The 21792-nt window shown below is 55.5% G+C and overlaps 1 protein-coding gene across 2 annotated transcripts in view; it reads left to right on the forward strand.

Moving 5' to 3' along the window:
• Positions 1–3125, forward strand: part of LOC144487252 (apoptosis-associated speck-like protein containing a CARD) — an 85802-nt gene extending 82677 nt beyond the window's left edge. For both annotated transcript variants that reach the window (XM_078205333.1, XM_078205334.1), the window contains one exon: positions 2691–3125. In XM_078205333.1, coding sequence (XP_078061459.1) covers positions 2691–2950 — 260 coding nt within the window. In that variant the 3' untranslated portion in view covers positions 2951–3125. The remainder of the gene's footprint in view (positions 1–2690) is intronic.
• Positions 3126–21792: the final 18667 nt, after the last annotated feature.

The following is a 21792-nucleotide window of genomic DNA, read 5'->3' on the forward strand; positions in this document are numbered from 1 at the left end:
ACCCGTACATCTTTGGAAACTAAGGGGCAAATTAGCATGGCCAATCCCCCTAACCTGCACATCTTTGGACAGTAAGGGGCAATTTAGCATGGCCAATCCACCTAGCCGACACATCTTTGGACACTGAGGGACAATTTAGCATGGCCAATTCACCTAACCTGCACATCTTTGGACAGTAAGGGACAATTTAGCATGGCCAATCCACCTAACCCTCACATCTTTGAACACTAAGGGGCATTTTAGCATGGCCAATCCACCTAACCTACACATCTTTGGACACGAAGGGGCAATTTAGCATGGCCAATCCCCCTAAGCCGCACATCTTTGGACACTGAGGGACAATTTAGCATGGCCAATCCACCTAACCTGCACATCTTTGGACACTAAGAGGCAATTTAGCATGGCCAATCCACCTAACCTGCACATCTTTGGACACTAAGGGACAATTTAGCATGGCCAATCCACCTAACCTACACATCTTTGGACACTAAGGGCCAATTTAGCATGACCAATCCACCTAACCGACACATCTTTGGACACTAAGGGAAAATTTAGCATGGCCAATCCCCCTAACCCGCACATCTGTGGACACTAAGGGACAATTTAGCATGGCCAATCCCCCTAAGCCGCACATCTTTGGACACTAAGGGACAATTTAGCATGGCCAATCCCCCTAAGCCGCACATCTTTGGACACTAAGGGACAATTTAGCATGGCCAATCCACCTAACCTGCACATCTTAGGACACTAAGGGACAATTTAGCATGGCTAATCCACCCAACCTGCAAATCTTTGAACACTGAAGGGCAATTTAGCATGGCCAATCCACCTAACCTACACATCTTTGGACACGAAGGGGCAATTTAGCATGGCCAATCCCCCTAAGCCGCACATCTTTGGACACTAAGGGACAATTTAGCATGGCCAATCCACCTAACCTGCACATCTTAGGACACTAAGGGACAATTTAGCATGGCCAATCCACCCTAACCTGTACATCTTTGGACACTAAGGGGCAATTTAGCATGGCCAATCCCCCTAAGCCGCACATCTTTGGACACTAAGGGACAATTTAGCATGGCCAATCCACCTAACCTGCACATCTTAGGACACTAAGGGACAATTTAGCATGGCCAATCCACCCTAACCTGTACATCTTTGGACACTAAGGGACAATTTAGCATGGCCAATCCACCCTAACCTACACATCTTTGGACACTAAGGGGCAATTTAGCACGGCCAATCCCCCTAACCCGTACATCTTTGGACACTGAGGGGCAATTTAGCATGGCCAATCCACCTAACCTGCACATCTTTGGACACTGAGGGACAATTTAGCATGGCCAATCCCCCTAACCCGTACATCTTTGGACACTAAGGGGCAATTTAGCATGGCCAATCCACCTAACCGACACATCTTTGGACACTGAGGGACAATTTAGCATGGCCAATTCACCTAACCTGCACATCTTTGGACAGTAAGGGACAATTTAGCATGGCCAATCCACCTAACCCACACATCTTTGAACACTAAGGGGCATTTTAGCATGGCCAATCCACCTAACCTGCACATCATTGGACACTAAGGGACAATTTAGCATGGCCAATCCACCTAACCTGCACATCTTAGGACACTAAGGGACAATTTAGCATGGCCAATCCACCCTAACCTGTACATCTTTGGACACTAAGGGACAATTTAGCATGGCCAATCCACCCTAACCTGTTCATCTTTGGACACTAAGGGGCAATTTAGCATGGCCAATCCACCCTAACCTGTACATCTTTGGACACTAAGGGGCAATTTAGCATGGCCAATCCACCTAACCTACACATCTTTGGACACTAAGGGACAATTTAGCATGGCCAATCCCCCTAACCTACACATCTTTGGACACTAAGGGGCAATTTAGCATGGCCAATCCCCCTAACCTACACATATTTGGACACTCAGGGACAATTTAGCACGGCCAATCCACCTAACCCGCACATCTTTGGACACTAAGGGACAATTTAGCATGGCCAATCCACCCTAACCCGCACATCTTTGGACACTAAGGGACAATTTAGCATGGCCAATCCACCCAACCTGCACATCTTTGAACACTGAAGGGCAATTTAGCATGGCCAATCCACCTAACCTACACATCTTTGAACACTAAGGGGCATTTTAGCATGGCCAATCCACCTAACCTGCACATCATTGGACACTAAGGGACAATTTAGCATGGCCAATTCACCTAACCTGCACATCTTTGGACAGTAAGGGACAATTTAGCATGGCCAATCCCCCTAAGCCGCACATCTTTGGACACTAAGGGACAATTTAGCATGGCCAATCCCCCTAACCTACACATCTTTGGACACTAAGGGGCAATTTAGCACGGCCAATCCACCTGCCGTTTGCCGATGCAACTGAACATGCGATGGCCAATCACTGGTTCATTTCTCTGCCCCGCCTCCCCCACACCCGGTGTAATGGCCTCCCTCGGGGCCTTGAGGGGGGGGGGGGGGTGACAGAATCTCTCACATTCATTTGGGGGCGGGAGAGGGAGGGTAGGAGGCAGATTCCCAAAACCTGGGTACCTTTGTGAGGAGGGGGGAGTGGGGAGACAAGGGGACGCGATCGGGATGTGTCGTGACGGAGGTTGCTAACCGGGGGATCTCTCCCCCTCTCTCTCTCTCCCCAGAGAAAAACCCAGTGGATAAATACTTCACCCGTATTGTCCAGGGTTTCAACTCGGTGGACAGCGTTTTGGACGAGCTGCTGGCTGCCGGCGTGCTCACGGGTGAACACTACGGCACCATCCGAGCCAAGGCGACCAAGCAGGAGAGGATGCGGGAACTCCTCACCATCATCCGGGGTCAGGGGTCAGAGGCCAAGACCAAACTCTGGGAGGCCATGGTGGAAGCTGACCCCTACTTCACTAAAAACCTGACCAGTGAGTGAGGCCGATTCTGGACCCCCCGCAGGCACCAACATCCAATCAAAAATGACCCTCCCGCAAATGACTCCGCTAGGAGAGAAGCCCATCGCAATCCGATATCAGAATCCGCAAATATTGCCAAGGATTCCTTGATTTGTCAAACGATGTTTATAATAAAATTAATTTTTACAAGGACAACTGTGACATCTATTGCATAGTTAAGTCACTGACCAATCGGGGGAAAGGACAGTGTATCTAACGCACTGTGACACCCGGTCCCAGAGGGGGAAAGGACAGTGTATCTAACGCACTGTGACACCCGGTCCCAGAGGGGGAAAGGACAGTGTATCTAACGCACTGTGACACCCGGTCCCAGAGGGGGAAAGGACAGTGTATCTAACGCACTGTGACACCCGGTCCCAGAGGGGGAAAGGACAGTGTATCTAACGCACTGTGACACCCGGTCCCAGAGGGGGAAAGGACAGTGTATCTAACGCACTGTGACACCCAGTCCCAGAGGGGGAAAGGACAGTGTATCTAACGCACTGTGACACCCGGTCCCAGAGGGGGAAAGGACAGTGTATCTAACGCACTGTGACACCCGGTCCCAGAGGGGGAAAGGACAGTGTATCTAACGCACTGTGACACCCGGTCCCAGAGGGGGAAAGGACAGTGTATCTAACGCACTGTGACACCTGCTCCCAGAGGGGGAAAGGACAGTGTATCTAACGCACTGTGACACCCGGTCCCAGAGGGGGAAAGGACAGTGTATCTAACGCACTGTGACACCTGCTCCCAGAGGGGGAAAGGACAGTGTATCTAACGCACTGTGACACCCGGTCCCAGAGGGGGGAAGGAAAGTGTATCTAACGCACTGTGACACCCGGTCCCAGAGGGGGAAAGGACAGTGTATCTAACGCACTGTGACACCCGGTCCCAGAGGGTGAAAGGACAGTGTATCTAAAGCACTGTGACACCCGCTCCCAGAGGGGGAAAGGACAGTGTATCTAACGCACTGTGACACCCAGTTCCAGAGGGGGAAAGGACAGTGTATCTAACACACTGTAACACCCGGTCCCAGAGGGGGAAAGGACAGTGTATCTAACGCACTATGACACCCGGTCCCAGAGGGTGAAAGGACAGTGTATCTAAAGCACTGTGACACCCGCTCCCAGAGGGGGAAAGGACAGTGTATCTAACGCACTGTGACACCCGGTACCAGAGGGGGAAAGGACAGTGTATCCAACGCACTGTGACACCTGCTCCCAGAGGGGGAAAGGACACTGTATCTAACGCACTGTGACACCCGGTCCCAGAGGGGGAAAGGACAGTGTATCCAACGCACTGTGACACCCGGTCCCAGAGGGGGAAAGGACAGTGTATCTAACGCACTGTGACACCCGGTCCCAGAGGGGGAAAGGACAGTGTATCTAACGCACTGTGACACCCGGTCCCAGAGGGGGAAAGGACAGTGTATCTAACGCACTGTGACACCCGGTCCCAGAGGGGGAAAGGACAGTGTATCTAACGCACTGTGACACCCGGTCCCAGAGGAGGAAAGGACAGTGTATCTAACGCACTGTGACACCAGGTCCCAGAGGGGGAAAGGACAGTTTATCTAACGCACTGTGACACCCGGTCCCAGAGGGGGAAAGGGCAGTGTATCTAACGCACTGTGACACCCGGTCCCAGAGGGGGAAAGGACAGTGTATCTAACGCACTGTGACACCCGGTCCCAGAGGGGGAAAGGACAGTGTATCTAACGCACTGTGACACCCGGTCCCAGAGGGGGAAAGGACAGTGTATCTAACGCACTGTGACACCCGGTCCCAGAGGGGGAAAGGACAGTGTATCTAACGCACTGTGACACCTGCTCCCAGAGGGGGAAAGGACAGTGTATCTAACGCACTGTGACACCCGGTCCCAGAGGGGGGAAGGACAGTGTATCTAACGCACTGTGACACCCGGTCCCAGAGGGGGAAAGGACAGTGTATCTGACGCACTGTGACACCCGGTCCCAGAGGGTGAAAGGACAGTGTATCTAAAGCACTGTGACACCCGCTCCCAGAGGGGGAAAGGACAGTGTATCTAACGCACTGTGACACCCAGTTCCAGAGGGGGAAAGGACAGTGTATCTAACACACTGTGACACCCGGTCCCAGAGGGGGAAAGGACAGTGTATCTAACGCACTGTGACACCTGGTCCCAGAGGGTGAAAGGACAGTGTATCTAAAGCACTGTGACACCCGCTCCCAGAGGGGGAAAGGACAGTGTATCTAACGCACTGTGACACCCGGTCCCAGAGGGGGAAAGGACAGTGTATCTAACGCACTGTGACACCCGGTCCCAGAGGGGGAAAGGACAGTGTATCTAACGCACTGTGACACCCGGACCCAGAGGGTGAAAGGACAGTGTATCTAACGCACTGTGACACCCGGTCCCAGAGGGGGAAAGGACAGTGTATCTAACGCACTGTGACACCCGGTCCCAGAGGGGGAAAGGACAGTGTATCCAACGCACTGTGACACCCGGTCCCAGAGGGGGAAAGGACAGTGTATCTAACGCACTGTGACACCCGGTCCCAGAGGGGGAAAGGACAGTGTATCTAACGCACTGTGACACCCGGTCCCAGAGGGGGAAAGGACAGTGTATCTAACGCACTTTGACACCCGGTCCCAGAGGGGGAAAGGACAGTGTATCTAACGCACTGTGACACCCGGTCCCAGAGGGGGAAAGGACAGTGTATCTCATGCACTGTGACACCCGGTCCCAGAGGGGGAAAGGACAGTGTATCTAACGCACTGTGACACCCGGTCCCAGAGGGGGAAAGGACAGTGTATCTAACGCACTGTGACACCCGGTCCCAGAGGGGGAAAGGACAGTGTATCTAACGCACTGTGTCACCCGGTCCCAGAGGGGGAAAGGACAGTGTATCTAACGCACTGTGAAACCCGGTCCCAGAGGGGGAAAGGACAGTGTATCTAACGCACTGTGACACCCGGTCCCAGAGGGGGAAAGGACAGTGTATCTAACGCACTGTGACACCCGGTCCCAGAGGGGGAAAGGACAGTGTATCTAACGCACTGTGACACCCGGTCCCAGAGGGGGAAAGGACAGTGTATCTGACGCACTGTGACACCCGGTCCCAGAGGGGGAAAGGACAGTGTATCTAACGCACTGTGACACCCAGTCCCAGAGGGGGAAAGGACAGTGTATCTAACGCACTGTGACACCCGGTCCCAGAGGTTGAAAGGACAGTGTATCTAAAGCACTGTGACACCCGCTCCCCGAGGGGGAAAGGACAGTGTATCTAACGCACTGTGACACCTGGTACCAGAGGGGGAAAGGACAGTGTATCTAACGCACTGTGACACCCGGTCTCAGAGGGTGAAAGGACAGTGTATCTAAAGCACTGTGACACCCGCTCCCAGAGGGGGAAAGGACAGTGTATCTAACGCACTGTGACACCCGGTCCCAGAGGGGGAAAGGACAGTGTATCTAACGCACTGTCACACCCGGTCCCAGGGGGGGAAAGGACAGTGTATCTAACTCACTGTGACACCCGGTCCCAGAGGGGGAAAGGACAGTGTATCTAACGCACTGTGACACCCGGTCCCAGAGGGGGAAAGGACAGTGTATCTAACGCACTGTGACACCCGGTCCCAGAGGGTGAAAGGACAGTGTATCTAACGCACTGTGACACCCGGTCCCAGAGGGGGAAAGGACAGTGTATCTAACGCACTGTGACACCCGGTCCCAGAGGGGGAAAGGACAGTGTATCTAACGCACTGTGACACCCGGTCCCAGAGGGTGAAAGGACAGTGTATCTAAAGCACTGTGACACCCAGTCCCAGAGGGGGAAAGGACAGTGTATCTAACGCACTGTGACACCCGGTCCCAGAGGGGGAAAGGACAGTGTATCTAACGCACTGTGACACCCGGTCCCAGAGGGGGAAAGGACAGTGTATCTAACGCACTGTGACACCCGGTCCCAGAGGGGGAAAGGACAGTGTATCTAACGCACTGTGACACCCGGTCCCAGAGGGTGAAAGGACATTGTATCTAAAGCACTGTGACACCCGGTCCCAGAGGGGGAAAGGACAGTGTATCTAACGCACTGTGACACCCGGTCCCAGAGGGTGAAAGGACAGTGTATCTAACGCACTGTGACACCCGGTCCCAGAGGGGGAAAGGACAGTGTATCTAACGCACTGTGACACCCGGTCCCAGAGGGTGAAAGGACAGTGTATCTAACGCACTGTGACACCCGGTCCCAGAGGGGGAAAGGACAGTGTATCTAACGCACTGTGACACCTGCTCCCAGAGGGGGAAAGGACAGTGTATCTGACGCACTGTGACACCCGGTCCCAGAGGGTGAAAGGACAGTGTATCTAACGCACTGTGACACCCGGTCCCAGAGGGGGAAAGGACAGTGTATCTAACGCACTGTGACACCCGGTCCCAGAGGGGGAAAGGACAGTGTATCTAACGCACTGTGACACCCGGTCCCAGAGGGGGAAAGGACAGTGTATCTAACGCACTGTGACACCCGGTCCCAGAGGGGGAAAGGACAGTGTATCTAACGCACTGTGACACCCGGTCCCAGAGGGGGAAAGGACAGTGTATCTAACGCACTGTGACACCCGGTCCCAGAGGGGGAAAGGACAGTGTATCTCATGCACTGTGACACCCGGTCCCAGAGGGGGAAAGGACAGTGTATCTAACGCACTGTGACACCCGGTCCCAGAGGGGGAAAGGACAGTGTATCTAACGCACTGTGACACCCGGTCCCAGAGGGGGAAAGGACAGTGTATCTAACGCACTGTGTCACCCGGTCCCAGAGGGGGAAAGGACAGTGTATCTAACGCACTGTGAAACCCGGTCCCAGAGGGGGAAAGGACAGTGTATCTAACGCACTGTGACACCCGGTCCCAGAGGGGGAAAGGACAGTGTATCTAACGCACTGTGACACCCGGTCCCAGAGGGGGAAAGGACAGTGTATCTAACGCACTGTGACACCCGGTCCCAGAGGGGGAAAGGACAGTGTATCTGACGCACTGTGACACCCGGTCCCAGAGGGGGAAAGGACAGTGTATCTGACGCACTGTGACACCCAGTCCCAGAGGGGGAAAGGACAGTGTATCTAACGCACTGTGACACCCGGTCCCAGAGGTTGAAAGGACAGTGTATCTAAAGCACTGTGACACCCGCTCCCCGAGGGGGAAAGGACAGTGTATCTAACGCACTGTGACACCTGGTACCAGAGGGGGAAAGGACAGTGTATCTAACGCACTGTGACACCCGGTCCCAGAGGGTGAAAGGACAGTGTATCTAAAGCACTGTGACACCCGCTCCCAGAGGGGGAAAGGACAGTGTATCTAACGCACTGTGACACCCGGTCCCAGAGGGGGAAAGGACAGTGTATCTAACGCACTGTGACACCCGGTCCCAGGGGGGGAAAGGACAGTGTATCTAACTCACTGTGACACCCGGTCCCAGAGGGGGAAAGGACAGTGTATCTAACGCACTGTGACACCCGGTCCCAGAGGGGGAAAGGACAGTGTATCTAACGCACTGTGACACCCGGTCCCAGAGGGTGAAAGGACAGTGTATCTAACGCACTGTGACACCCGGTCCCAGAGGGGGAAAGGACAGTGTATCTAACGCACTGTGACACCCGGTCCCAGAGGGGGAAAGGACAGTGTATCTAACGCACTGTGACACCCGGTCCCAGAGGGTGAAAGGACAGTGTATCTAAAGCACTGTGACACCCAGTCCCAGAGGGGGAAAGGACAGTGTATCTAACGCACTGTGACACCCGGTCCCAGAGGGGGAAAGGACAGTGTATCTAACGCACTGTGACACCCGGTCCCAGAGGGGGAAAGGACAGTGTATCTAACGCACTGTGACACCCGGTCCCAGAGGGGGAAAGGACAGTGTATCTAACGCACTGTGACACCCGGTCCCAGAGGGTGAAAGGACATTGTATCTAAAGCACTGTGACACCCGGTCCCAGAGGGGGAAAGGACAGTGTATCTAACGCACTGTGACACCCGGTCCCAGAGGGTGAAAGGACAGTGTATCTAACGCACTGTGACACCCGGTCCCAGAGGGGGAAAGGACAGTGTATCTAACGCACTGTGACACCCGGTCCCAGAGGGTGAAAGGACAGTGTATCTAACGCACTGTGACACCCGGTCCCAGAGGGGGAAAGGACAGTGTATCTAACGCACTGTGACACCTGCTCCCAGAGGGGGAAAGGACAGTGTATCTGACGCACTGTGACACCCGGTCCCAGAGGGTGAAAGGACAGTGTATCTAACGCACTGTGACACCCGGTCCCAGAGGGGGAAAGGACAGTGTATCTAACGCACTGTGACACCCGGTCCCAGAGGGGGAAAGGACAGTGTATCTAACGCACTGTGACACCCGGTCCCAGAGGGGGAAAGGACAGTGTATCTAACGCACTGTGACACCCGGTCCCAGAGGGGGAAAGGACAGTGTTTCTAACGCACTGTGACACCCGCTCCCAGAGGGGGAAATGACAGTGTATCTAACGCACTGTGACACCCGGTCCCAGAGGGGGAAAGGACAGTGTATCTAACACACTGTGACACCCGGTCCCAGAGGGGGAAAGGACAGTGTATCTAACACACTGTGACACCCGGTCCCAGAGGGGGAAAGGACAGTGTATCTAACACACTGTGACACCCGGTCCCAGAGGGGGAAAGGACAGTGTATCTAACGCACTGTGACACCCGGTCCCAGAGGGGGAAAGGACAGTGTATCTAACGCACTGTGACACCCGGTCCCAGAGGGGAAAAGACAGTGTATCTAAAGCACTGTGACACCCGGTCCCAGAGGGGGAAAGGACAGTGTATCTAACGCACTGTGACACCCGGTCCCAGAGGGGGAAAGGACAGTGTATCTAACGCACTGTGACACCCGGTCCCAGAGGGGGAAAGGACAGTGTATCTAACGCACTGTGACACCCGGTCCCAGAGGGGGAAAGGACAGTGTATCTAACGCACTGTGACACCCGGTCCCAGAGGGGGAAAGGACAGTGTATCTCATGCACTGTGACACCCGGTCCCAGAGGGGGAAAGGACAGTGTATCTAACGCACTGTGACACCCGGTCCCAGAGGGGGAAAGGACAGTGTATCTAACGCACTGTGACACCCGGTCCCAGAGGGGGAAAGGACAGTGTATCTAACGCACTGTGTCACCCGGTCCCAGAGGGGGAAAGGACAGTGTATCTAACGCACTGTGACACCCGGTCCCAGAGGGGGAAAGGACAGTGTATCTAACGCACTGTGACACCCGGTCCCAGAGGGGGAAAGGACAGTGTATCTAACGCACTGTGACACCCGGTCCCAGAGGGGGAAAGGACAGTGTATCTAACGCACTGTGACACCCGGTCCCAGAGGGGGAAAGGACAGTGCATCTGACGCACTGTGACACCCGGTCCCAGAGGGGGAAAGGACAGTGTATCTAACGCACTGTGACACCCAGTCCCAGAGGGGGAAAGGACAGTGTATCTAACGCACTGTGACACCCGGTCCCAGAGGGGGAAAGGACAGTGTATCTAACGCACTGTGACACCCGGTCCCAGGGGGGGAAAGGACAGTGTATCTAACTCACTGTGCCACCCGGTCCCAGAGGGGGAAAGGACAGTGTATCTAACGCACTGTGACACCCGGTCCCAGAGGGGGAAAGGACAGTGTATCTAACGCACTGTGACACCCGGTCCCAGAGGGTGAAAGGACAGTGTATCTAACGCACTGTGACACCCGGTCCCAGAGGGGGAAAGGACAGTGTATCTAACGCACTGTGACACCCGGTCCCAGAGGGGGAAAGGACAGTGTATCTAACGCACTGTGACACCCGGTCCCAGAGGGTGAAAGGACAGTGTATCTAAAGCACTGTGACACCCAGTCCCAGAGGGGGAAAGGACAGTGTATCTAACGCACTGTGACACCCGGTCCCAGAGGGGGAAAGGACAGTGTATCTAACGCACTGTGACACCCGGTCCCAGAGGGGGAAAGGACAGTGTATCTAACGCACTGTGACACCCGGTCCCAGAGGGGGAAAGGACAGTGTATCTAACGCACTGTGACACCCGGTCCCAGAGGGTGAAAGGACATTGTATCTAAAGCACTGTGACACCCGCTCCCCGAGGGGGAAAGGACAGTGTATCTAACGCACTGTGACACCTGGTACCAGAGGGGGAAAGGACAGTGTATCTAACGCACTGTGACACCCGGTCCCAGAGGGTGAAAGGACAGTGTACCTAAGGCACTGTGACACCCGCTCCCAGAGGGGGAAAGGACAGTGTATCTAACGCACTGTGACACCCGGTCCCAGAGGGGGAAAGTACAGTGTATCTAACGCACTGTGACACCCGGTCACAGAGGGGGAAAGGACAGTGTATCTAACGCACTGTGACACCCGGTCCCAGAGGGTGAAAGGACAGTGTATCTAACGCACTGTGACACCCGGTCCCAGAGGGGGAAAGGACAGTGTATCTAACGCACTGTGACACCCGGTCCCAGAGGGGGAAAGGACAGTGTATCTAACGCACTGTGACACCCGGTCCCAGAGGGTGAAAGGACAGTGTATCTAAAGCACTGTGACACCCAGTCCCAGAGGGGGAAAGGACAGTGTATCTAACGCACTGTGACACCCGGTCCCAGAGGGGGAAAGGACAGTGTATCTAACGCACTGTGACACCCGGTCCCAGAGGGGGAAAGGACAGTGTATCTAACGCACTGTGACACCCGGTCCCAGAGGGGGAAAGGACAGTGTATCTAACGCACTGTGACACCCGGTCCCAGAGGGTGAAAGGACATTGTATCTAAAGCACTGTGACACCCGGTCCCAGAGGGGGAAAGGACAGTGTATCTAACGCACTGTGACACCCGGTCCCAGAGGGTGAAAGGACAGTGTATCTAACGCACTGTGACACCCGGTCCCAGAGGGGGAAAGGACAGTGTATCTAACGCACTGTGACACCCGGTCCCAGAGGGTGAAAGGACAGTGTATCTAACGCACTGTGACACCCGGTCCCAGAGGGGGAAAGGACAGTGTATCTAACGCACTGTGACACCTGCTCCCAGAGGGGGAAAGGACAGTGTATCTGACGCACTGTGACACCCGGTCCCAGAGGGTGAAAGGACAGTGTATCTAACGCACTGTGACACCCGGTCCCAGAGGGGGAAAGGACAGTGTATCTAACGCACTGTGACACCCGGTCCCAGAGGGGGAAAGGACAGTGTATCTAACGCACTGTGACACCCGGTCCCAGAGGGGGAAAGGACAGTGTATCTAACGCACTGTGACACCCGGTCCCAGAGGGGGAAAGGACAGTGTTTCTAACGCACTGTGACACCCGCTCCCAGAGGGGGAAATGACAGTGTATCTAACGCACTGTGACACCCGGTCCCAGAGGGGGAAAGGACAGTGTATCTAACACACTGTGACACCCGGTCCCAGAGGGGGAAAGGACAGTGTATCTAACACACTGTGACACCCGGTCCCAGAGGGGGAAAGGACAGTGTATCTAACACACTGTGACACCCGGTCCCAGAGGGGGAAAGGACAGTGTATCTAACGCACTGTGACACCCGGTCCCAGAGGGGGAAAGGACAGTGTATCTAACGCACTGTGACACCCGGTCCCAGAGGGGAAAAGACAGTGTATCTAAAGCACTGTGACACCCGGTCCCAGAGGGGGAAAGGACAGTGTATCTAACGCACTGTGACACCCGGTCCCAGAGGGGGAAAGGACAGTGTATCTAACGCACTGTGACACCCGGTCCCAGAGGGGGAAAGGACAGTGTATCTAACGCACTGTGACACCCGGTCCCAGAGGGGGAAAGGACAGTGTATCTAACGCACTGTGACACCCGGTCCCAGAGGGGGAAAGGACAGTGTATCTCATGCACTGTGACACCCGGTCCCAGAGGGGGAAAGGACAGTGTATCTAACGCACTGTGACACCCGGTCCCAGAGGGGGAAAGGACAGTGTATCTAACGCACTGTGACACCCGGTCCCAGAGGGGGAAAGGACAGTGTATCTAACGCACTGTGTCACCCGGTCCCAGAGGGGGAAAGGACAGTGTATCTAACGCACTGTGACACCCGGTCCCAGAGGGGGAAAGGACAGTGTATCTAACGCACTGTGACACCCGGTCCCAGAGGGGGAAAGGACAGTGTATCTAACGCACTGTGACACCCGGTCCCAGAGGGGGAAAGGACAGTGTATCTAACGCACTGTGACACCCGGTCCCAGAGGGGGAAAGGACAGTGCATCTGACGCACTGTGACACCCGGTCCCAGAGGGGGAAAGGACAGTGTATCTAACGCACTGTGACACCCAGTCCCAGAGGGGGAAAGGACAGTGTATCTAACGCACTGTGACACCCGGTCCCAGAGGGGGAAAGGACAGTGTATCTAACGCACTGTGACACCCGGTCCCAGGGGGGGAAAGGACAGTGTATCTAACTCACTGTGCCACCCGGTCCCAGAGGGGGAAAGGACAGTGTATCTAACGCACTGTGACACCCGGTCCCAGAGGGGGAAAGGACAGTGTATCTAACGCACTGTGACACCCGGTCCCAGAGGGTGAAAGGACAGTGTATCTAACGCACTGTGACACCCGGTCCCAGAGGGGGAAAGGACAGTGTATCTAACGCACTGTGACACCCGGTCCCAGAGGGGGAAAGGACAGTGTATCTAACGCACTGTGACACCCGGTCCCAGAGGGTGAAAGGACAGTGTATCTAAAGCACTGTGACACCCAGTCCCAGAGGGGGAAAGGACAGTGTATCTAACGCACTGTGACACCCGGTCCCAGAGGGGGAAAGGACAGTGTATCTAACGCACTGTGACACCCGGTCCCAGAGGGGGAAAGGACAGTGTATCTAACGCACTGTGACACCCGGTCCCAGAGGGGGAAAGGACAGTGTATCTAACGCACTGTGACACCCGGTCCCAGAGGGTGAAAGGACATTGTATCTAAAGCACTGTGACACCCGCTCCCCGAGGGGGAAAGGACAGTGTATCTAACGCACTGTGACACCTGGTAACAGAGGGGGAAAGGACAGTGTATCTAACGCACTGTGACACCCGGTCCCAGAGGGTGAAAGGACAGTGTACCTAAGGCACTGTGACACCCGCTCCCAGAGGGGGAAAGGACAGTGTATCTAACGCACTGTGACACCCGGTCCCAGAGGGGGAAAGTACAGTGTATCTAACGCACTGTGACACCCGGTCACAGAGGGGGAAAGGACAGTGTATCTAACTCACTGTGACACCCGGTCCCAGAGGGGGAAAGGACAGTGTATCTAACGCACTGTGACACCTGCTCCCAGAAGGGGAAAGGACAGTGTATCTGACGCACTGTGACACCCGGTCCCAGAGGGTGAAAGGACAGTGTATCTAACGCACTGTGACACCCGGTCCCAGAGGGGGAAAGGACAGTGTATCTAACGCACTGTGACACCCGGTCCCAGAGGGGGAAAGGACAGTGTATCTAACGCACTGTGACACCCGGTCCCAGAGGGGGAAAGGACAGTGTATCTAACGCACTGTGACACCCGGTCCCAGAGGGGGAAAGGACAGTGTATCTAATGCACTGTGACACCCGGTCCCAGAGGGGGAAAGGACAGTGTATCTAACGCACTGTGACACCCGGTCCCAGAGGGGGAAAGGACAGTGTATCTAACGCACTGTGACACCCGGTCCCAGAGGGGGAAAGGACAGTGTATCTAACGCACTGTGACACCTGCTCCCAGAGGGGGAAAGGACAGTGTATCTAACGCACTGTGACACCCGGTCCCAGAGGGGGGAAGGACAGTGTATCTAACGCACTGTGACACCCGGTCCCAGAGGGGGAAAGGACAGTGTATCTAACGCACTGTGACACCCGGTCCCAGAGGGTGAAAGGACAGTGTATCTAAAGCACTGTGACACCCGCTCCCAGAGGGGGAAAGGACAGTGTATCTAACGCACTGTGACACCCAGTTCCAGAGGGGGAAAGGACAGTGTATCTAACACACTGTGACACCCGGTCCCAGAGGGGGAAAGGACAGTGTATCTAACGCACTGTGACACCTGGTCCCAGAGGGTGAAAGGACAGTGTATCTAAAGCACTGTGACACCCGCTCCCAGAGGGGGAAAGGACAGTGTATCTAACGCACTGTGACACCCGGTCCCAGAGGGGGAAAGGACAGTGTATCTAACGCACTGTGACACCCGGTCCCAGAGGGGGAAAGGACAGTGTATCTAACGCACTGTGACACCCGGACCCAGAGGGTGAAAGGACAGTGTATCTAACGCACTGTGACACCCGGTCCCAGAGGGGGAAAGGACAGTGTATCTAACGCACTGTGACACCCGGTCCCAGAGGGGGAAAGGACAGTGTATCCAACGCACTGTGACACCCGGTCCCAGAGGGGGAAAGGACAGTGTATCTAACGCACTGTGACACCCGGTCCCAGAGGGGGAAAGGACAGTGTATCTAACGCACTGTGACACCCGGTCCCAGAGGGGGAAAGGACAGTGTATCTAACGCACTGTGACACCCGGTCCCAGAGGGGGAAAGGACAGTGTATCTAACGCACTGTGACACCCGGTCCCAGAGGGGGAAAGGACAGTGTATCTCATGCACTGTGACACCCGGTCCCAGAGGGGGAAAGGACAGTGTATCTAACGCACTGTGACACCCGGTCCCAGAGGGGGAAAGGACAGTGTATCTAACGCACTGTGACACCCGGTCCCAGAGGGGGAAAGGACAGTGTATCTAACGCACTGTGTCACCCGGTCCCAGAGGGGGAAAGGACAGTGTATCTAACGCACTGTGAAACCCGGTCCCAGAGGGGGAAAGGACAGTGTATCTAACGCACTGTGACACCCGGTCCCAGAGGGGGAAAGGACAGTGTATCTAACGCACTGTGACACCCGGTCCCAGAGGGGGAAAGGACAGTGTATCTAACGCACTGTGACACCCGGTCCCAGAGGGGGAAAGGACAGTGTATCTGACGCACTGTGACACCCGGTCCCAGAGGGGGAAAGGACAGTGTATCTAACGCACTGTGACACCCAGTCCCAGAGGGGGAAAGGACAGTGTATCTAACGCACTGTGACACCCGGTCCCAGAGGTTGAAAGGACAGTGTATCTAAAGCACTTTGACACCCGCTCCCCGAGGGGGAAAGGACAGTGTATCTAACGCACTGTGACACCTGGTACCAGAGGGGGAAAGGACAGTGTATCTAACGCACTGTGACACCCGGTCCCAGAGGGTGAAAGGACAGTGTATCTAAAGCACTGTGACACCCGCTCCCAGAGGGGGAAAGGACAGTGTATCTAACGCACTGTGACACCCGGTCCCAGAGGGGGAAAGGACAGTGTATCTAACGCACTGTGACACCCGGTCCCAGGGAGGGAAAGGACAGTGTATCTAACTCACTGTGACACCCGGTCCCAGAGGGGGAAAGGACAGTGTATCTAACGCACTGTGACACCCGGTCCCAGAGGGGGAAAGGACAGTGTATCTAACGCACTGTGACACCCGGTCCCAGAGGGTGAAAGGACAGTGTATCTAACGCACTGTGACACCCGGTCCCAGAGGGGGAAAGGACAGTGTATCTAACGCACTGTGACACCCGGTCCCAGAGGGGGAAAGGACAGTGTATCTAACGCACTGTGACACCCGGTCCCAGAGGGTGAAAGGACAGTGTATCTAAAGCACTGTGACACCCAGTCCCAGAGGGGGAAAGGACAGTGTATCTAACGCACTGTGACACCCGGTCCCAGAGGGGGAAAGGACAGTGTATCTAACGCACTGTGACACCCGGTCCCAGAGGGGGAAAGGACAGTGTATCTAACGCACTGTGACACCCGGTCCCAGAGGGGGAAAGGACAGTGTATCTAACGCACTGTGACACCCGGTCCCAGAGGGTGAAAGGACATTGTATCTAAAGCACTGTGACACCCGGTCCCAGAGGGGGAAAGGACAGTGTATCTAACGCACTGTGACACCCGGTCCCAGAGGGTGAAAGGACAGTGTATCTAACGCACTGTGACACCCGGTCCCAGAGGGGGAAAGGACAGTGTATCTAACGCACTGTGACACCCGGTCCCAGAGGGTGAAAGGACAGTGTATCTAACGCACTGTGACACCCGGTCCCAGAGGGGGAAAGGACAGTGTATCTAACGCACTGTGACACCTGCTCCCAGAGGGGGAAAGGACAGTGTATCTGACGCACTGTGACACCCGGTCCCAGAGGGTGAAAGGACAGTGTATCTAACGCACTGTGACACCCGGTCCCAGAGGGGGAAAGGACAGTGTATCTAACGCACTGTGACACCCGGTCCCAGAGGGGGAAAGGACAGTGTATCTAACGCACTGTGACACCCGGTCCCAGAGGGGGAAATGACAGTGTATCTAACGCACTGTGACACCCGGTCCCAGAGGGGGAAAGGACAGTGTATCTAACGCACTGTGACACCCGGTCCCAGAGGGGGAAAGGACAGTGTATCTAACGCACTGTGACACCCGGTCCCAGAGGGGGAAAGGACAGTGTATCTCATGCACTGTGACACCCGGTCCCAGAGGGGGAAAGGACAGTGTATCTAACGCACTGTGACACCCGGTCCCAGAGGGGGAAAGGACAGTGTATCTAACGCACTGTGACACCCGGTCCCAGAGGGGGAAAGGACAGTGTATCTAACGCACTGTGTCACCCGGTCCCAGAGGGGGAAAGGACAGTGTATCTAACGCACTGTGAAACCCGGTCCCAGAGGGGGAAAGGACAGTGTATCTAACGCGCTGTGACACCCGGTCCCAGAGGGGGAAAGGACAGTGTATCTAACGCACTGTGACACCCGGTCCCAGAGGGGGAAAGGACAGTGTATCTAACGCACTGTGACACCCGGTCCCAGAGGGGGAAAGGACAGTGTATCTGACGCACTGTGACACCCGGTCCCAGAGGGGGAAAGGACAGTGTATCTAACGCACTGTGACACCCAGTCCCAGAGGGGGAAAGGACAGTGTATCTAACGCACTGTGACACCCGGTCCCAGAGGTTGAAAGGACAGTGTATCTAAAGCACTGTGACACCCGCTCCCCGAGGGGGAAAGGACAGTGTATCTAACGCACTGTGACACCTGGTACCAGAGGGGGAAAGGACAGTGTATCTAACGCACTGTGACACCCGGTCCCAGAGGGTGAAAGGACAGTGTATCTAAAGCACTGTGACACCCGCTCCCAGAGGGGGAAAGGACAGTGTATCTAACGCACTGTGACACCCGGTCCCAGAGGGGGAAAGGACAGTGTATCTAACGCACTGTGACACCCGGTCCCAGGGGGGGAAAGGACAGTGTATCTAACTCACTGTGACACCCGGTCCCAGAGGGGGAAAGGACAGTGTATCTAACGCACTGTGACACCCGGTCCCAGAGGGGGAAAGGACAGTGTATCTAACGCACTGTGACACCCGGTCCCAGAGGGTGAAAGGACAGTGTATCTAACGCACTGTGACACCCGGTCCCAGAGGGGGAAAGGACAGTGTATCTAACGCACTGTGACACCCGGTCCCAGAGGGGGAAAGGACAGTGTATCTAACGCACTGTGACACCCGGTCCCAGAGGGTGAAAGGACAGTGTATCTAAAGCACTGTGACACCCAGTCCCAGAGGGGGAAAGGACAGTGTATCTAACGCACTGTGACACCCGGTCCCAGAGGGGGAAAGGACAGTGTATCTAACGCACTGTGACACCCGGTCCCAGAGGGGGAAAGGACAGTGTATCTAACGCACTGTGACACCCGGTCCCAGAGGGGGAAAGGACAGTGTATCTAACGCACTGTGACACCCGGTCCCAGAGGGTGAAAGGACATTGTATCTAAAGCACTGTGACACCCGGTCCCAGAGGGGGAAAGGACAGTGTATCTAACGCACTGTGACACCCGGTCCCAGAGGGTGAAAGGACAGTGTATCTAACGCACTGTGACACCCGGTCCCAGAGGGGGAAAGGACAGTGTATCTAACGCACTGTGACACCCGGTCCCAGAGGGTGAAAGGACAGTGTATCTAACGCACTGTGACACCCGGTCCCAGAGGGGGAAAGGACAGTGTATCTGACGCACTGTGACACCCGGTCCCAGAGGGGGAAAGCACAGTGTATCTAACGCACTGTGACACCCGGTCCCAGAGGGGGAAAGGACAGTGTATCTAACGCACTGTGACACCCGGTCCCAGAGGGGGAAAGGACAGTGTATCTAACGCACTGTGACACCCGGTCCCAGAGGGGGAAAGGACAGTGTATCTAACGCACTGTGACACCCGCTCCCAGAGGGGGAAATGACAGTGTATCTAACGCACTGTGACACCCGGTCCCAGAGGGGGAAAGGACAGTGTATCTAACACACTGTGACACCCGGTCCCAGAGGGGGAAAGGACAGTGTATCTAACACACTGTGACACCCGGTCCCAGAGGGGGAAAGGACAGTGTATCTAACACACTGTGACACCCGGTCCCAGAGGGGGAAAGGACAGTGTATCTAACGCACTGTGACACCCGGTCCCAGAGGGGGAAAGGACAGTGTATCTAACGCACTGTGACACCCGGTCCCAGAGGGGAAAAGACAGTGTATCTAAAGCACTGTGACACCCGGTCCCAGAGGGGGAAAGGACAGTGTATCTAACGCACTGTGACACCCGGTCCCAGAGGGGGAAAGGACAGTGTATCTAACGCACTGTGACACCCGGTCCCAGAGGGGGAAAGGACAGTGTATCTAACGCACTGTGACACCCGGTCCCAGAGGGGGAAAGGACAGTGTATCTAACGCACTGTGACACCCGGTCCCAGAGGGGGAAAGGACAGTGTATCTCATGCACTGTGACACCCGGTCCCAGAGGGGGAAAGGACAGTGTATCTAACGCACTGTGACACCCGGTCCCAGAGGGGGAAAGGACAGTGTATCTAACGCACTGTGACACCCGGTCCCAGAGGGGGAAAGGACAGTGTATCTAACGCACTGTGTCACCCGGTCCCAGAGGGGGAAAGGACAGTGTATCTAACGCACTGTGACACCCGGTCCCAGAGGGGGAAAGGACAGTGTATCTAACGCACTGTGACACCCGGTCCCAGAGGGGGAAAGGACAGTGTATCTAACGCACTGTGACACCCGGTCCCAGAGGGGGAAAGGACAGTGTATCTAACGCACTGTGACACCCGGTCCCAGAGGGGGAAAGGACAGTGCATCTGACGCACTGTGACACCCGGTCCCAGAGGGGGAAAGGACAGTGTATCTAACGCACTGTGACACCCAGTCCCAGAGGGGGAAAGGACAGTGTATCTAACGCACTGTGACACCCGGTCCCAGACGTTGAAAGGACAGTGTATCTAAAGCACTGTGACACCCGCTCCCCGAGGGGGAAAGGACAGTTTATCTAACGCACTGTGACACCTGGTACCAGAGGGGGAAAGGACAGTGTATCTAACGCACTGTGACACCCGGTCCCAGAGGGTGAAAGGACAGTGTATCTAAAGCACTGTGACACCCGCTCCCAGAGGGGGAAAGGACAGTGTATCTAACGCACTGTGACACCCGGTCCCAGAGGGGGAAAGGACAGTGTATCTAACGCACTGTGACACCCGGTCCCAGGGGGGGAAAGGACAGTGTATCTAACTCACTGTGACACCCGGTCCCAGAGGGGGAAAGGACAGTGTATCTAACGCACTGTGACACCCGGTCCCAGAGGGGGAAAGGACAGTGTATCTAACGCACTGTGACACCCGGTCCCAGAGGGTGAAAGGACAGTGTATCTAACGCACTGTGACACCCGGTCCCAGAGGGGGAAAGGACAGTGTATCTAACGCACTGTGACACCCGGTCCCAGAGGGGGAAAGGACAGTGTATCTAACGCACTGTGACACCCGGTCCCAGAGGGTGAAAGGACAGTGTATCTAAAGCACTGTGACACCCAGTCCCAGAGGGGGAAAGGACAGTGTATCTAACGCACTGTGACACCCGGTCCCAGAGGGGGAAAGGACAGTGTATCTAACGCACTGTGACACCCGGTCCCAGAGGGGGAAAGGACAGTGTATCTAACGCACTGTGACACCCGGTCCCAGAGGGGGAAAGGACAGTGTATCTAACGCACTGTGACACCCGGTCCCAGAGGGTGAAAGGACATTGTATCTAAAGCACTGTGACACCCGCTCCCCGAGGGGGAAAGGACAGTGTATCTAACGCACTGTGACACCTGGTACCAGAGGGGGAAAGGACAGTGTATCTAACGCACTGTGACACCCGGTCCCAGAGGGTGAAAGGACAGTGTATCTAAAGCACTGTGACACCCGCTCCCAGAGGGGGAAAGGACAGTGTATCTAACGCACTGTGACACCCGGTCCCAGAGGGGGAAAGTACAGTGTATCTAACGCACTGTGACACCCGGTCACAGAGGGGGAAAGGACAGTGTATCTAACTCACTGTGACACCCGGTCCCAGAGGGGGTAAGGACAGTGTATCTAACGCACTGTGACACCTGCTCCCAGAGGGGGAAAGGACAGTGTATCTGACGCACTGTGACACCCGGTCCCAGAGGGTGAAAGGACAGTGTATCTAACGCACTGTGACACCCGGTCCCAGAGGGGGAAAGGACAGTGTATCTAACGCACTGTGACACCCGGTCCCAGAGGGGGAAAGGACAGTGTATCTAACGCACTGTGACACCCGGTCCCAGAGGGGGAAAGGACAGTGTATCTAACGCACTGTGACACCCGGTCCCAGAGGGGGAAAGGACAGTGTATCTAACGCACTGTGACACCCGGTCCCAGAGGGGGAAAGGACAGTGTATC

Source organism: Mustelus asterias, unplaced genomic scaffold (assembly GCF_964213995.1).
Source record: "Mustelus asterias unplaced genomic scaffold, sMusAst1.hap1.1 HAP1_SCAFFOLD_676, whole genome shotgun sequence".
In the NCBI taxonomy this organism is placed as follows: domain Eukaryota; kingdom Metazoa; phylum Chordata; class Chondrichthyes; order Carcharhiniformes; family Triakidae; genus Mustelus; species Mustelus asterias.